Source organism: Coturnix japonica, chromosome 6, assembly GCF_001577835.2.
Source record: "Coturnix japonica isolate 7356 chromosome 6, Coturnix japonica 2.1, whole genome shotgun sequence".
Lineage (NCBI taxonomy): Eukaryota > Metazoa > Chordata > Aves > Galliformes > Phasianidae > Coturnix > Coturnix japonica.
In genome coordinates, this window is record NC_029521.1 from 29,295,091 (window position 1) to 29,313,230 (window position 18,140).

Sequence of the window (18,140 nt, forward strand, 5' to 3'; positions counted from 1 at the left end):
CAAGTTTGTTTTCTCGTGCTCTTCTTCCTGCCGTCAAGCACTGTTGATTAAACAGAAGTATTCTGTTTCTTGCATTTGTCTGACCTTGGAGTTATATGCCATAATCACGTCGCATCCTTGAGAGTAAAAAGGAGTTGGTAGGGAAATGCGTAAAGGCTTCCTTCCTAATGCAAAAGGATAGGAGGGATTACATGGTGCTGTCATGGATGGAAACTGTTAATGCTGAGCAGTAAGCACAGAAATGCCTGATGAGGAATTAATGGTTCCCCCTTTTGTGGCAACAGCACATCTGCAATCACTCTTCATGTTATCAATAAAATGCAAAACAAAGGCAGCCTGGCAGTTGTGGGTCGTATTGGAATTACTGTGTTTGCTTCTGGCCTGGTGCAAGAGCTGGGGAGCCTTGGTTAGCATAGTGCACATGGATAAGCTGTTAGGACTAAAACCGAAAACCAGGTAGAATATTTTCTCATCTTTAATGTTCAAGAAAGGCTGAAATGCATCTCATGGTGCATGTGAGAAGAGGGGAGCAGGATGAAATAATTTTCAAGTGAAGCAAAACTAAAATCTTCCTTTTTTAATCATTATTCAGACAATGTGAATTTTGGCTCTGGTGTTACTGGAGGGCAGCTTACTGCTGTCTAACCAGAAACATGCTCTGCTATGGTTACGTTCCATTGCTGGGTTCTAATTTTTCCTGACTAGGTTTCTGCTCTTGATGGGCTCAAGAGAACGTTTGCAATAGGAATAAGTTATTGACTACTGACTTCTTCTGAAAAAATCCTGAAACAAAATGGGTTGGAATGACTGTGTGAATAGTGAAAATATTTAATATCTGTGTTGGTTGGCATTGTGTCTTAGGAGAGATGGAACAACTACTGCAAGATCAAGGGGAAGTTAACGACCTCCAGATTCCTTAGTGATGACAAAGAAGGGAAGAATGGCAGTGATGTGATTTTGTTTGATTTTTAAGCACTGGCAGGAAAGTTAAACCCAAACAAATACAACATGGCTATTGAGAGGGATGTCCAGCTCCACAGAGGATGGGGAGAAGCGATGAAGGGAATGTAACACAAATGCTGAGTCCCAGCATGCTGAGGGATTTCCTTAATGGGCTGCTGAGAGCTCACCCATCTCCAATTTTGATGTATGCTATCAGTCTTCCCAGCTCTTCTCCTGCTCCTTCCCTCTTCTAGGCTGATTCAATCCTAACATTTTTATTTTCCTTGAGTTCTGAGGTTGAGTGACTTATCTCTGGAAGAACAGGCTGAGAGTGAGTTACGGGGCTCAGCTGAAGGCACAGGGTATAGTTAAGCCAAAGCAATTACACACATGTGATTCTCTTCTTGCTGTCTTCCCATCAGATGGAATGAGGCATGAATTTCAGTTTTCCTTTTCTCTTTTTTTTTTATTTTTTCAGGGAGCAGCACTTAAATACTTGCCAGCTATTGTCAATGATGTGAAATTAGTATTTGATCCAAAAGAACTTAGGTAAGTATTGTATTAATTGAGTGTGCAGCACAGTTTGTGTAGGACTAGTTTGTGTAATCATGCATATATATATATATAAATGTGTAGTTCTTAATGCATTATTTTATCACTATTCTGTTGGCTTGAAGCATGGAGGCAATGAAATATGATGGCCTGAGACGTTTTATCACCATTTTCCTACAAGTAGTTGCTGGGCTATGCAGATAATCCCATTGGTAGTAATGTGTGGCATTGAGGTTTGACGCGTCTTGACAAATTCTGCAGTCCTGACTACTAAAGCCATATAACAAGACATCAAGAATTATCAGTCAATAACTGACAACAGAACACTCCAAACTCTAAGCTTGATGCATCGCTGTTTGAATTACAAACTTGATGTAAATAATAACTCTGCTTTTGTTCACTGAGCCTTATTTATGGATGGACATTTCAGTAGCTTATAAATACGCTTTTCTATTTACAATTTAGAGCATTCCTGCAATAGAAAATTGTTTGGGAACAAAAAGACCATAGGGAAACCAAATGTGTGATGATTGAATTGAAGAGGCCACGGCACAAACAACTGAAACTTGAAATATAGAATCTGAAATGAAGGACAGGAAAACAGCACAAAACTGGGATGAAAGGGGAGGGCAAAAGGAAAAGATGAAAAGAATGAACAGAGAAATGTGAACTGCCTTTGCAATTTCAGACTTCATTGTTTGGGGTAAAAAAGAGAAGTTAATCTTGAGGTGTGCATTTGTCTGTGCAGTTTTGTGCTGTCTAGTCGTGTTGTTTGCTTTGTTTTACATGTTTTTGGGCGAGTTTTGCCATGTTTTTTTACTTGTCCCTTTCTATCTAGCAAACTTTTTACTGAGTTCATCCTCAACGTCCCCGTGAGCCGGCTGACCATTCAGAAGCTCTACTGCTTGATCGAAATAGTTCACAGTGACCTCTTCACACAACACGGTAAGCAGCAGCTTCGTGACTCTGAAATTGTCACGTTACTCGTTGCCTCCAGACTTGTGCTGCTGGAAGTTCTGTCCTTGCTGCGAAACGCAGCGGAGGTTGCACCCAATTAAGGTTGTTCCATTAGCGGGATGAGAAGATTTGAAGTAAGTGAGGAAATGCTAATTGACACGTACTGCAGGTTAGAGATCATAAAGAAGTGAAAGCAAACACTTGTAATTTTTCATTTAAGAGGGCACTAAGCATCCGGTGTTACTGGTGTGTGTTACGACTTTAACTACATTGATTTTATCAAAATCTATTAATTCAGCTTTTGTGCTCAGAGAAGTTTTACAGAAGCAGTGGCTGTTCTCAGTGTCCATCCATTCTGAAGCACTTTTCTTTCCCTGTAAGCTGAACCTTAGTGGAAGTAAAGCAACGCAAACACTTCCTCCATGCTTTCTCCTCTTCTCCTTATACACAGTGGAAGATAACTTCAACTGGTGTCTATTATAGAGTTCTTCATTTTCAGTGAAGCATTTTATTCCTTTTTAGATGACTGCAGGTTAAACTACCCTAAACCAAGAGGTTTTGTACTGTCAGGAGGGGGTAATGAGGGAGCAAAGAGGCAATGGTTCAACCATAAGGGAGATAGGAAAAGACTCTTCTGTGAACTGGAATTGCTGGCAGTATCACCACAGCTGCACCAGCAGCTCCAAATGCATTGCAGCTTGATCTTCGCATTTTAGATCTTTTCTGCTCTTATTTGCCACAACAAAAGTGTGACACAACTGTATCTGTTTTGAATTGCAAGGGTAATAAGGCAGAAAGCAGATGGAATTGCTGGTGTTGCATGAAATGGTACATCTCTTCAGGACCATTTTAATGTTTGTTCTTCCTTATGCGTGCATCAAGTGTTAGTATAAAATGTGCATCATTTCTGCCATTCGTTCTCAGCTTTCTGTAGTAATTTTTCTTAATTCTGGCTGCTTTTGGAATATAAAATCTTCAGGGTCGAAGTCAGTGACAGGAGGTGTTACACCTGACCATTCTGGATAGGAGAAAACAGATAAAAAGCAATGATCAGAAGAAGGTTTATTATATGCAGCTCTCAGACTCAGCCATCTGCAGGGAATGGTGTTGTCCAGCGTGAATAGCTGGTAGAGCTCATAGGGAAGGTGGGTGGTTCAGCTGTAATAGAAGGGTATCATGTCTGAACCCAGTCTGGTTCTACTGATGGAACAGCACTTCTGAATGGCTTTTGGGTCTTACAGTGAGGCTGTGCCATCTCCACCATCCAGCAGCGTATGTCTGTGCACTGCCCTTCTCCCAGGTGCTTCTGCATGTCCTCATGTAGTCTCCTGCATCAATAAACAAAGCATTATCTTTAATGCTCCTTGTGCCACAGATAATTCTGTCTAACACTTATGCCTGGAGAATGGACTGGACCAGAAACCTTTCGTAAACATTTGAGAATAAATTAAGCCAATAGTCACAGTGGTTAAATCTGGACTCTCCTTGCTCTGTGGGTGTGAGTTTTTGTAACTAAAAATGTAGTTCAAAGAACTTAAATGTATGTTTAAATGCATGTGTGAATGTATAATCCGGAGCACAGAACTTTCCTAACAACCGAATGCACGTTCTCAGTTCTAAATGACTAAAACTAGTTAGTTTGCAGCTTAATGAGGTGTCTTATCCTTGGAAATGTCAAACTTTTGGTTTTGTGTAAATAATGATTTATCTGATTTGTTCTGTCCTGTAGAGATGTTTGTATTCTCAATTGCTTTGTTTTACAAATGACTTGCAGCTAATTACCGAGTGAGCTGTGTGGCTGCTGTATTAAATAGCCAGGAAATCGAGTGATTTCTCCATTAGGAAATTGTTTGGCTGCTAAATATTAGTGGAGAGCGTCTAGCATTTATAAAAGTTCTTACCCTTTAATTATGACTACACTTACAGTCTTCCACTCCATGCTGGTTACGCTCCACTGGAAGCGTGGTTATTGAGCAGAGGGGGGGGGTTGGCCACGTAAACTAAACGAACCATAAAGCAAAGAAATACATTTATCAGCATCCCTCTAAATGAAATATTTTATATTGACAACAATTTATTGTGTGTATTTAGCTTCAGCAGAGTGTTTCACTGTTCCATGCTTGTGTTTCGCTGGAGCTTTGCTTGGATGCTCCTAAGTTGATGTTGCCTCCTGAGCATCCTTTTATAAAGATTAATATTTTATTCTCGCCGCATGCTCCTGTGTCATTAATCACTGGGGGTTGGACTTGTGCAGCAGAGAATGAACAGATGTCGAATTACCGCTGTCTGTAATCATTGTGCATCATACTTGTGAGCTATCTTCACAGCTGGCTTTTGAGCAGGAGACTAATGCTGCAGGCTCCGGATTTCTCTGGCCTCGCCATTAATCAGTGCCAGGAGGTGTTTGTGACCAGTGGGGTGAGGAAGGTTAACTTCTCCTCTGCTCTGCTTGTAAATAATCTCGAGGTAGTTGGTCAACGCGGTGTTTTTCAAAGTAGTTTATGGCAAAGGAGGTACTTAAAATCTTGTCTCAGCGTGGAGCGAATTACCGTAGTAGTGGATTTGTTGAAATATTTACCTGTGTGTGCATGTACATAAATAGAGTTGTGTGTTGGTGAGTTCCCTCAGGATTTTAGTGCCTGTAGTTAGAGGGCCAATAAACTCGAGGAAGGTTTCACAGTCTTGGTGCTTTACACATCTCTTGGGTGTTTATTTTTCTTAATCTGAGAAGAATCTGCTTGTAGATATTGAATTGATCTTTGACCGTTCTCTACTAGTGGGATGTAGCAGGAACATGAATGTCTTAATTACTGATATGAGTAAGTTATTAAATGTTGACTGACCTTGTAGGCTTTACCAAGCCCCATTAGTGTGCCTTTGCTGGGATGTTTAGCAACTGGGTGGCAGAACTTTGTCTTTCCCTTGTGTTCGGTGGAAGCAGAGTGCTACACCACTGTGTTTTTCTTGTTTTTTCTTAGAAGCACAGAATTAATCACAGAATGGCTTAGGTTGGAGGGGATCCTAGAGATGTCAAGTTGCAACTCTCCTGCAGTGGGCAGCATAAATCTGCCTTTGCTTCTTTCTGAGTCTGTCTGGTGATTTATGTCATTGAAGAGTGGCTCAGGTACTGAAACAAGGAAGGGAATGGCTTTAGGGTTGGGGGGAATGGTCAGGGACTGCAGCAGCTTCCATCTGAGGCAGAAGTTTCGTTCTTCTTCAGCATCCCTTTCAGTTTAATGCCTGTATTTCGTTGTCTGTCTTATTAGGATGGTTTAGAGACTTCGTGCTTGTTTAAGTAGCTGTAGATGTGATTCTTTAATAAACATCCTGGTAAATAATCTCATTCAATGCCATTTGTTGTGCTTTTGTGCCTTTAGCTACCGGTGGAATCTTAAGGGTTTATCTCAGTTCCCGGTGCTGTGTGGGTCAGTTCTGTTCAGCCAGAGAGGTCACCACCTCCTTGCTTTTAATATCTCTATGGATTTATGAATAATAAAGCTGTAAACATAATGGGAACTGATGATGTTTCTCTAAAATTAGATTTGTTCCTCTTATAATCCAGTTTTCTTCTCTTGAATGGGTAAGTCATAATGGAAATGAATATGAGACGATGTGATGCTTTGGCTAGATGGGTTTCTTCATGTAAGTACATTGCAGGCTTTAGTGCCTGTTTCTTGAGGGAAAAATTTAACTTAACACGCCATGGTTTTGCTCTTTTTGAGTTACGAAGCTGGTGATTAAATGACAGAGAAGTAATTAGATGGAAAAATTCCACACTGAAGAAACTGACTCTTGGAAGTGTCCTTTCTTAGAATGAGAGCCCACTTGTGCATCCCTAGTGAACACCTCTGTGCTGCAGTCACTTGAGGCTGAAGAATATTTCTCTTGAACTGCTGAAGCTGGATGTGCTTGTACTCCATTCGTTCTCATTCCGCAAGCACGAGCCTACAAGGCAGGATAAAGATGTTGCTGTTTTAGTTCCTCTCTAACATCTTCTTGAGATGAAGTGCTCTCTGTGCTGCATTGTAGTTCTGTGATTACTTATTTATGCCACTGACTATTATTTTTCCCCATTGTGCAGTTTGTGAGAGCAGAATTCTGTCCTTTCTATGGGGTCTCGCTGGATTAATGGGCTCCTGGTAGTTGCTCCAGGTTCTCCTCCTTTGGTCATGGAAGTGCTGGGCTGGGGATGAAGGGAGCTCCTGTGAGCATGAAGGATACATGCCTTTCCTTAAGGAAAGAGCAGGCTGTAGTGAATAGATGCAATGTCCCAATGTCTGCAAGTTATACTTTCATTAGTTGTATGAAATGTTGTCTGGGGTTTTGTGACTCTGGGTAGTTGCTGGTTTTGAGCATGGGCATTTAAACTCCATGGGGCAGTTAAAGGCCATGGGGCTGTTCAAGCCCTTTGCTCAGCTGGGGCAGAAATGGGAAGGAAGCATTTGTCTGAGCCTTCTTAGCTTAACTTTCATTTGCTTATATATATATATATGGCATGCTTTTGTAATATTGCTGTCAATATATTCTTTTCCCCAGGTTTTTTATGCTTTGGATTGAAATGCAGCTGAAATATATCTCCTTCCCAACTTTTCTTTTGTCTTAAGCAATTACAGGAGCGGGTTGGCTGTATAGGTAACACGGTGCATTTATTTACTGCTGTGTATGTCATCTTATGTCTTGTGTGCAGACTGCAGGGAAATCTTGCTGCCAACAATGACAGATCAGCTCAAGTATCACTTGGAAAGACAGGAAGATTTGGAGGCTTGTTGCCAATTGCTGAGTAACATCCTGGAAGTGCTTTACAAGAAAGATGTGGTTAGTATCTCATGTTTCTGTGAAGATTAGCATTTAAAAGAAGTGAATCTTAGCAGAACTGATTCAGCAGGTAACTCCTGATGACTTAAATTCTTTTCTGTCCCCTTACCAATCTCTTCAAGACTTCTTTTTAGCTATGCAGTGACAATGTTTGCCCTGACATCTTGTGAGGTTTTGTGTTGTTTCTGAAGCAACTCCAATCACCACTGCAGCCAAAGAACACTTGTAGGATACATGTGATTGAGAGCTACACCTCTCTTACACGGTGCCTGGTGGGAAGTACTTGAAACCCCCATCCACCCAAGCATTTTGGGTAATGCACCTTTGAATGATATGGAAGGTGCATATATATATATATATATGAACACTTAGTTTAATGAATTTAGCAAACTTATTTAACGTCTTAAAGCGATGTTCAGAGTTACACAGTAGAGTTCTACACCTTCGTAAGAAATAACCTGGGTTAGAACTCACTGATCCTTGTGCCATCCCTTCCAGCTCAGGGTATTTGGTTATTCTATGGGTAGGTGACTGCTTCTGCATGAGTGCTACAGCTAATGGGGTGCTCTTATCCATTTAGAACAGGAATGTCAGGCAGCTGCACCTGCAAACCTGTGAGTGCTGCGGGCAGGCGTGCAGATGTGCCAGTTTGCATAACAGCCCTTCTGTCTTTTCCTGACTTTGCACGAATATGCAGATTTCTCTCCTTTGCTGGAGAGCTGTAATCATTTGATGCTGTCTTAAAGGAGCTGAGGCTGCTGCCTGAATCTTCAGCTCAGTGTAGAAGCATCCAGTCCTCTGTCTGGAAAGGCCTGCTGGGCTCACCTGATCACATACATAGCATCTTGTTTGACTGTTTTTTGGGAAGCAAAAAAAGGAACAAAAACTGATTTTCTTTTTTTTGAAGCAGTGCTGTGTGAATGCTTCATAGGGTGGGTTATTTTCAAAAGTGGGTTTGTTTTTGACAGCCTGGCTGCTTCCTCTCAGTCCTTGTTGACTGCCTTTCTTCCCGTGGCAGCAGCCAAACTGCAGCCCTCCCATCTCTGGAGCTGAGCCCGGAGCCGCCCCACATGGCTGCTAAGGGACAAGGGAAAGGAAGCAAACTGCAAGCAAAGAGAAACACAAAGTGAAACAAGAAATAGATGGGAGCAGCACAAGTGCAAGGCGTGTGGAGAGGAGGAGGATCTTTGAGATCAGGGAAAGCTGAAAGGTAGAGCAGGCTGCTGAGATGCACGTGTCTCAGGAGATGCTGGAGTGGCATCTGGAATAGGAATAGCACCACAATGGGCTCCCCAGAGAGGTGGTTGAGTCACCATCCCTGGATGTGTTTAAAATCCATTTGGATGTGGTGCTCAGGGACAGGATTTAGCAGAGGTAGGGTAGGATGGTCATTGCAGGTTGAACTCAATGATCTTTAAGGTCTTTTCCAACCTGAGCCATTCTATGATTTTATGCTCTTTGTACCAGAATTATAAGCTCTATCCCAAAGACATTATCTGTCAGCAGTGGAAGAAAAATCGTATTGGAGCAGTCATTGTGTGAATGTACAGATGATGAATTACTCTTTGACTATGCAAATACATTCTTCATATGTGCAAGCTTACCTTTGGTAATTAAGCATAGTCAAATGATAGGATCCAAGGGCAAGAAAGAAAATGGAAAATCAGACTGTTTGAACAGTAGTCAAGAAGCAACACAAAGATGCTGCTTTGTTTGGGTAACTGTGGGAAAATGACTTAGGCCAATAAAATCAGGTAACTAAATATCCTGGTCATTGCTTCCAGGGACTTACTTTCCATTTAGAAAACTGTAACAGTGCTACTAATACATTTATTAATAAAATATGTTAATAAGACTTTGCAAACAGAGCAGAATATTCTGCTTTTGCTCAGTGGAAGTACTGCTTTATCTGTCTTTCACAAGAGAGGTCGTTGGAACTCACATGTTTGCTTTTCTGTTGGCGTACATAGGTGAAACTGGTTCATTCTTTTTTCCATAGGGACCAACACAGCGACACGTCCAGATAATCATGGAGAAGCTTCTGAGGACAGTAAATAGAACAGTCATTTCCATGGGACGCGATTCAGAGCTCATCGTAAGTGTCTGCTGATGTAAACTTAAATACCTTTGTCACATCTTTCCGAACCTGAATGTAATAGGATTTGAATCCCGAGTGAGCCAAAGCAATCAAAACCTTATGGAACTGTGTGTGTTCAGTAAGCAATAGAGCGTTGGCTTGTAGTTTGTAGCGTGTGTAAGGGGAGAGGAAGAGCTCTGGTCCAACCAGACTGGGTTTCCCATCTGTCTGAGCGGCTCACCCCGTGTTCTGCATTGGAGCTGCTTGGATTCAGTACAGTGCATCGATTTGTTGCTGTCATTAAGCCCACTTGAAGACATGATTTGTTCTTTAAAACAACAAAGCACCCATCTGCTATTCCAGGGGGAGTCCACTGGCACCTTCTTTTCTTCTGATCTCCCTTGTGAATTATTGTTTTGATGGACGTGGCTGAGTTGTATTGAAATGCTGATTATTCCTTGTGCTTTTAATGAACATTACTTGAAATTTCTTTTCTACATGCTTCAGCTAAGTGCAGTTGTGTTAGAAATATGGGCAGTGATCATGAATGCAGCTTGCAGTCTCTATCTGCGCACACTGTAATTATGCAATGAGTTTTAGCAGGCCTGGGTGCTTGCATGAAGTATTGAGCTTAAAATCCAGCCTTGCTGCAGGAATCCTCCCATGATCAACTGGTAATTCAGTTTTGTGAAGGCAGAGTTAAATGCAACCGATAATAAGCGAGTGGAAACCTGAGCCTTCCCGGGTTAGAGTCAGGTTGAAATTATGCCTTTCTTTTATCACTACCACAATTGTTGTACCCAGAGTTCGTATTGCAGCATTGCCCCAGCAGGATGAGAAGAAGGAAGGAGTTTAAAGATGAGTGATATCATAGAGGCACATGACATACTGAATATATCATATTGATATATTGACATGTGATACCCATCTGATATAATAACTTTTTCATAAGTAGTGTGGACTGTGTGGTCATTAGGGGTAAATTCTGAAGGCGTTTGCTTGGAAACCCACATGGAAACGTGGTGAGATTTGTTTCTCTGTATGATTTACCAGCATTCCTCATTGGTCCAGGAAACTTTTGCTATGTTTCGATGCGAATACGGGTACGAAGCTCTTAAAGGTTTTCGTGCTTCTGGCCACCTGCACAGGTTGGTTCGGTGAAAGCAGGGAATTTAAGGGCTTGGAAATTAGTGTTTGTTCCCCGCTTGCCACATCAAATGGATTTCAAGATGAAGAAAGTCAGGTCGCCATTTTAGTGCTTGTTATTTCTTGAGTGTGGTTTTTGTTCTGGAGTCTCACGTGGGTGATTCTGCTCGGTCTGTTTGCTAACAGAAGCAGAGCTGCTGAGTAAGTTGTTCTCAGTAAAGGTGAGGCTCAACTTGTCACCATTCCCATCAAAACTACAGCTGGTTACTCACAGTTAGAGTTTGAAAAGGTAATTGCAGTGCAGTGCAATCTGTGCTAAGGGTGGAAGCACAGCAGCAGCCCTGAGCTGTTTGTTGTGAGCTTTGGGCTGCCCCATCCTTTGTGTGCACAGCCTGCAGGGCGCTGGGAACTCATCAGCAAGATCAGGAAGCCTTTCCTCCTCCAACACATGTTGCCTTAGGAAGGGAAACCGAGCGTATTTCCTTGGCTCTTTCTGTGAGTGTGATTTTAAATCATCTCTTGCCTTTCCCAAAAACGCAGCGCTCCGTGTGAGTCAGTGTTTTGTGGCCTCCAGTAAATCAGCACTGACCATGATAGGTGCAGGATGAATCACAACTGCTCTCAGCTTCCATGTGGTCAGCAGCTCAGAGCACTGCTTGCGTACAAAGCCCAGAAGAGCTTAGAAAGCCAAACTCTGGTTTCAGAGAGGTCACCCAGATGGGGTTTTTTTGGATCAGTGCCTGGGCAGTCTTGGAAAGACACCTCAGATGGCAGATGTGTGCAGATGTAGGGTTGTTGTCTATTGAGCAGGCAGTCTGAGTTCCTCTGCATTATGGAACAAGCCCTATCCCATTTTGTTAGAGTGAAGGTGTAGCTTAGAGGGGTAAAGTGGCTGCTCTCCTGTGAGGGTGTTTGAGGAGCTTTGAACATCATTGGGTCTCTGGTGAGAAATCAGCTGAGCACCCACTGTGACACCAATGCCTCTAAACTCCCTTGGGCTGTGTGATGGGAGAGCAGTGGGCAGGAGGGCACTTTGTGGCTCTAGCAGTGAGTGGAGTGTTTCCCATGGAGCTTCTCTTTCCTGCTGTATTTTGGAAAAGAATGCAGTGAAACAAAAAACTAAAGAGCTCCAGAAGTGATCAGAAAGTAGAGGTTTCAACGTGAAGGACTGCAGCCATCTGATGTTAATGGAAGGTTCAGAGGTGTTGCACAAATAAGGTGGGAGAGAATCTCTGCAGGGTGGAAATGACACCGGGCAAAGGGAAGGAGTGGAACTGATGACAGCATGGGAGCAAGAGGTGTAAAACAGCAGAGCACAGCACTGATGTGAGGAGGGAAGATGCAAATAATAGATGAAAGGCAGCAGTGGATGCTGGCTGTTGTCTTTTCAAGACGGGGATGCCTTTCCAGAAGTGAAATTTGAGTTACTGATGGTCACAAGAGCGTTCTGAAGCTTACCTTGTTTATGAGTTGAAGCTAGAGGATGTAAGCTACCTTTCTAAACCCAAACTTCACAGATAACAATGCTTGGCATCCCAAGATGTTAAGCAGGAAACTTTGTTTTCTTCACTGGACTATTAGGGAGTAAAAAAAACCCACAGTATTTTGCTTTATTGAACTGTGTATTTTTCTTGTGGAAACATTTGAAATGGTGTTGCAAACTTCTGTCACAAAACCTGCTCCACTGGCACAGGCTGCCCAGAGGTCATAGAGCCATGGAATTACTCAGGTTGGAAAAGACTTCAGAGATCATCAAGTCCAACCGCACCCTATCCGTAGTGCCCTATCCATAGTGCCCTATCCACAACCCTCTAACATAGTGCCCTAACTCTAACAACCCTCTTCTAAATCATATCCCTGAGCACCACATCCAAACAGCTCTTAAACACATCCAGGGATGGTGACTCAACCACCTCCCTGTGGAGCCTATTCCAGTGTTTGGAATTAACACCAGATGTGGTGGATCCCCCAGCCCTGGAGGCTTTTGAGGCCAGGCTGGGCCAGGCCCTGGGTAACCTGCTGGAGCTGTGTTGTCTCTGTTCATTGCAGGGGAGTTGGATTAGGTGACTTTTAAAAGGTCCCTTCCACCTCAAAGGATTCTGTGATGCAAACTGAAGCAGATAGTGGTAATGGTTTTGTTCTGTCATTGATATTGAGCTGCTTTCCTGCAGCCAGTGGGTCTGGGCTGTGCAGTGCCAGTGCTTATCTGAACCAGGTGCATGCACCTGTACTGCTCAGCAGCTCATTTCCAGCTTTCCATTGACTCTAATGAGCCCCACTTCTGTGTTAGGGCTGCTGAAAAATCCCTTTGATTGTTTGGTGCAATCTCTGTAAGAACAGAATTGTGTGGTAACTCATGGAGGTAACCTGGTTAATGGATCCCAGGAGCAATACACAGTGTGTGCGGGGCACAGGGATGGGGCAGGCTGACAGTGGTTTGGGGTTGGGAGGGTTCCTGAGAAACCAATCTATCAGATCCTAAATAGGTAATGAACCATTAACACACAGAGGGAAATGACCAGCACGGACGGTTTTGCACCTGAAGCAAGAAAAAGCAAACACTTGGTTCTGATGGTAGGATTTGTCAGTTTTAATCATGAATTTTTCCTCAGTTTATCCTGATGGTTCAACTATTTTTACAGTGATTTGATTTTTTTCCCCTCCTTTAAGAAAACAAGTACATGGATAGTGGATCCTGGGAGTTCTAAAACAAAGAACTGCTGCTTAATGGGAATGGTACGGACCTGGGAAATAGCAAGTAATATAAAGTCACTGCAGTATCTATTGACTAAGAATGAGTTTCAGCGTGATATGAGAGGAGTGCATGTAGCAAATCAGCGTGTAGGGTGTGATGCTGTGGGTGAGTTTGGCAGAGTGATGCCATGTGGAACTGAAAGTGAAGGTGAACTTTGCTGTCCCCTCAGAGCTGAGTGTTGGAAGGTTTTTTGCACGAGGGTGAAAAGAGCATCGTGTCACATTGAACCAAAGCTCTACAGATCGAGGGCTCTCTCTGGGTTCCTAGGCTGAGCCTGAGCGGTTCTAAACGCAATACAATATGATACTTGTTACACACTTGCAAAAACGTTTTATTACAAATTACATCGTATGGAACGCTCGGACGCGGTATGAGAGTTGAAGCAGGACTACATGTATGTCGGCTTGTCCTTTGGTTAAAAAAATGTAAAAAATTAAAAATCTGCAACTCTTTAAGAAAATAGCCTGAACGTGTCCAGAACGCGCCGTGAGGACGTGGACCTGCAGCTCTCACGTCTTCCTCCCGTGAGATTTCCCCTGTGGTGTGACGTACATGCAGAACTCTGGGCTCTGGATGGGTCGGAACCACACACAGAGCAGCTGAGCTTTGTGTCCATCCCTGTGCATGAGAACGTTTAGGGTTGATTGATGGGGAAAGCTGCTGATGAGGTGACGCTAACGGTTTGTAATTGGTTGCCACCGAGAGATGCTTGATTTAATTCCTTTAATTAAATGGCGTGTTAGCATATATAAATTAGTAAATGATTGCCACTATTTTGAAATACTGAATATTGTTGTATCTCCTCGTTATACCCATGTTTGATATTTCATTTTAGGGGGGGGGAAGAAATAGATTTTCTTTGGGCGGGGGAGTATATGAGATGGGATCTTTAATTAAAAACGGTATTAAATACACAAAACATGTTTCTTCCTCGTGGAACAATTGCACTTCCTTCCTGGTACGCGGGGTCTGGGCACTGCGCTGATCCTTTGGCTCTCAGAGCGTTGAGGGTGCTGTCTGTGTATGTACAGGAACTCGGAGCCCTCTTAAAGTTTCCTACTAAGTGACTTTATCAGCAGAGCACGCTGAAGTTCATTTTGAGGTGGACACTGACATCTGCACGTCTGTTCCCATTCTAACTTCCTTTTCTTACCTTTTCCCCATAGCAAACTGCATGTGTTTCTCCTCAGGTTTTCTTGTAGTTACGGGTTGGATGTTGAGCTCAGAGAAAAGCTGTCAGTGAGGACATCTCAAGTTTGGTTGTATGAGCGAACTCATCTGCTGCTTGTGGTATTTCTACCTCCTAAAGACTGAGGAATTCCTATCTCAGTGATGCTGCAGGGTGTGAAATTTCAAGCCTTAGTAAACCAGACCGCCATGTAGCTCTGTATGACTCCTTAACAAGGCCTCAACACAGCAGCGAACCCAGTCCCTGCCCACTTCCAGTGTGAGATGCGGTCGTTCTAGATATGAACTTAATGACAGCAACAGGTACTTAAAGGAAACGTTTTCAGTTTATAATTCAGAGCAACATAAAAATAAATAAATAAATAGGAGAAATAATCAAAGATTTCCTCCCTAGGAGAGTGCTGGTTGGTTAGGACAATTAATAGATATGGGTATAAACTGCAATGTGTTGGTTGGGAAACCCATCTGAGAAGCTTGGTAAATAAACAGCTTCTCAAATTGCTGTTCCTTCCAGACAGGTTTCACAGCATAACGCGTGCTATAAAATTTATGGTGCCTTCTGCAGTAATGTTGAGTTTTTCCAAAGCCTGCCTTAGAAAAAGATATTAAATCATGGCAAGTGCCAGCGATCCGTAGAACTTTTTATTGTTCATTTTGTATTTTTTTTGGGTTTTTCCTGTGCCAGAAGGTGTCACTTAGAGCTTTGGGGCAGCAAAAGATTAAAAGTGAGATTTAGGACGGCTTATGGTCCCGTAGCCTTGACCCTGTCAGCTTGGTGAGGTTAAAGGCTTGTCCTGACTTGGGACATTTCTCACTGCCCACCTGCTGGTGATGGGCAGCAGCCTTGTTTGCCCGGTGGTGAGGACACAGCTAAATTAGAACTGATGGTGCACTGTCAAAATGTGATAGCTTGGCTGAAATCTACAACACATGAAGGCAAATATACAGACAGTCACATCTCAGAGAGTATTCATGGTCTTGGACCACATGAAAAATTGTGCTTTGTCCAGGATAGATGTGCTGAAAACCGCACTCCCCGATCAACATGGATCTGTAAAACTGAAGACCTGCAAACATAAGGCTTGCTTGCTTCCACCCCCCCCCCCCCCCAACCTCGTTATTTAAAGACAATAAACCAAACCCCCAAAAGGCTTTAAAACAAGAGTGATATTTAGCTGTGTGCAGGATGACAGCCTACAATTTAACAGGTTAGAATGTGATGCTCTCAGATCTAAGGGAGGGGGAGGGAATCGTTTTCCTTTCCACCTTTGTATAAATTCCCATTCAGGTTTTACATCCCACATTGGTGAACCGCAAATAAAAGCTGACGAGGTGTCACACAACCCCTTGGTTCTGAACATGAGTTTGTAGGTACAAAGGCCTTTTTGGTACATAGGGTGAGAACTGAACGTTGCCAGAGTAGTCAGAACAAGGTGGGTCGGTGACACGGAGCAATGTACCGAGATCCCTTGCAGATGATTGACAGAACTCCAAATGTATTTCAGAGAAGGCCTTGAACTCCACAGGTAACAGACTTGGTTAAAGGAACCAGAGTTTCCATCTTCCATGCTTTTTTGATTCAGTTTTGGATTTTTGCTTGGGAGTGGAGGAGTAGCTCTCCTGAGAATAAGGCAAAGGTGCAACCTGAGTTTCCTCAATGGGATGAAGTTTTCTCAAAACTGGCTGTAGTTTATCTTCTTGCTGCTTAAAATCCAATTCCACACTAAAAACGAGAAGAAAAGGCAATCAGCTACTGCATGGGGATGGCAGCATTACTTCAATTAAAGCAACATCTGACAACACTATGGAAAGGCTTAATATAATAGAACAGAAAATAAACACTTGATTGTTCTCAGTCCTCCCTGTACAGGAGGGCTCTGCTGATGCTGATGCTCCTGAGCTCTGCCCTCATTCAAGCTTTACCATGAGTTAATTTCACCAAACTAACTCTTTAACTACGTGTCTGTCACAGTTGTGTTCCCCTCTATGGAAAACTGATACATTAAGAACTTAATTCTGTATGCTGTAAACCTTCTCCTTATGCTGATAGCCCTGTAGGAAGGATAGTGACATTAAACCTACGTAGCCACTGCTGGGACAGAAATATCTATGGGTGTATGTCTGTTTATTTAGATTAGATCCATAGGTAAAAGGTAAAATGGGTAGAACCCATTTCAGTACTAGCTGGTGTGTACTTGTTTTCTTTGATGTGCTATTAAACACAGAAATAAGGGAAGTACTCATTTAATCCTAAGTTTGGATTCAAAATGTGTACTTCAGAACCAGACTACTCCTGAATTCTAAGCAACCTCGACTACAAAAACCTATTAGCAATTAAGGAATGTCATAAGGGTGAAATTATAACTCTTATTTCAATAGGCAGAGCTAGAGATTCAAGTTTAGCTAATAAAACAAAACACAATGTGAACTTTAATTAAGACATTACATCTGGCTGATACTTAAAACCCAAATCTAAGCTACTTCTATAGCATGAAATGTCACAGTTTTAGTTGCATTTGGTTTGTCAGCCTCTGGCTGAGCTCTACAGTGACTTTTCATCCTGCCTGGACATTGCACGTGTTAGAGCAGCATCTATAAGTACTGAATTTTGCAGTAGTTAAATGTCCTGTTAGTACAAAGTCAGTTCTAAGACCACTGAATGTCGTGTTTGTGCTAATGAAGGAACAGCGCGACCTCCAACTGAAGAACACGTTCCTATTTCCAGTTTAGCTCACAAAAAGCCTTTGGTTAGAGAACTGTGATGTGAACTCTGTGGGAAGATTGGGGCATCAGTCAATTGTAAACATCCCAGCGCATTAATGCTCCCAGTAATGCAGTGCAGGACTCTCATCGTGAAATAGATCCTGGCTTTGATAGTGGTCAATTCAGAATGTTGCTCTTACATTCAGCTGGGAGGGTCTCTGAAGAGCTGCACGAAGTTGGTGTGAGAAATACCTGAAGGAAGCCAACAAACAAAAAGCCCACAACTTTTGGAACAGAGTAACTTCCTTCCGCATGGATTTCTATTGAAGGCAGACTTCAAGAGGAGAACTCTCAGTTCTAGTCCAGACAAATCCTCTGCTGCATGATTCTCTATTTGCAGCCTCTTTGGAGGCTGTTTTTTTCCCCCATCCATTTACATAAAAATCTTCTGTGAAGTAGGGAGAGGATGAAAGAAAGCCGTATTATTTTACAGCTGCGTAAATTTAGTGGAAGAATTGATTGTTATCTATCAGGATCAATTTATTTAGCTTTGTAGGTGTTCTAATGGAACTGTTCCTTTGAGGCAAATGATTTGCCTCCTTGTGAGCTTGGGATGTGAGTGTGCTGTTTGTGCTGCAGAAATAAGACCAAAGCCTCCTTACTCTGTAGTTTTTCATCTCTTCCTGACCCAGTTGATACTGATTTCACTTTTGGTTTTAACACTCTCTCATACATACGGGATGCTGTTACGTCTTTGTGTGTCCCCTGCGTGGCTCTGTTACGTAGTGCTGGGTGTTCCCTACAGACCGTTCCCCCTGTCTTCCCAATTCTTGCATTCATGAACTTGTTTGTGTCACCTGTCACAGCTCTGACAGCTTCGCTCTGCTGGCTGATATTTTTATATCCCATGTAGCTGTAGGTTTCCTCTCCCAATGACCTTTCCCTGAGACGCTCTCTGTGCCGCGTGGCTCCTTCCACTTTCAAACCGTCTGTTTTCCTCGTTTC

General features: G+C 42.7%; 2 protein-coding genes across 4 annotated transcripts in view; one reads left to right on the plus strand and one right to left on the minus strand.

The window, feature by feature from the left end:
• Positions 1 to 18,140, plus strand: part of DOCK1 (dedicator of cytokinesis 1) — a 226,220-nt gene that overhangs the window by 57,249 nt on the left and 150,831 nt on the right. For all 3 annotated transcript variants that reach the window (XR_004307685.1, XM_015867551.2, XM_015867552.2), the window contains exons 24-27: positions 1,421 to 1,491; positions 2,333 to 2,439; positions 7,139 to 7,266; positions 9,266 to 9,361. Coding sequence is in view for 2 of the 3 variants with exons in the window: in XM_015867551.2 (XP_015723037.1) it covers positions 1,421 to 1,491; positions 2,333 to 2,439; positions 7,139 to 7,266; positions 9,266 to 9,361 (402 nt within the window). In the remaining variant the exon portion in view is untranslated. The remainder of the gene's footprint in view (positions 1 to 1,420; positions 1,492 to 2,332; positions 2,440 to 7,138; positions 7,267 to 9,265; positions 9,362 to 18,140) is intronic.
• INSYN2A (inhibitory synaptic factor 2A) overlaps positions 13,056 to 18,140 on the minus strand; it is a 36,995-nt gene continuing 31,910 nt past the window's right edge. Inside the window, exon 4 of the mRNA XM_015867553.2 lies at positions 13,056 to 16,155. Within this exon, the coding sequence (XP_015723039.1) occupies positions 15,972 to 16,155 (184 nt within the window). The 3' untranslated portion in view covers positions 13,056 to 15,971. The remainder of the gene's footprint in view (positions 16,156 to 18,140) is intronic.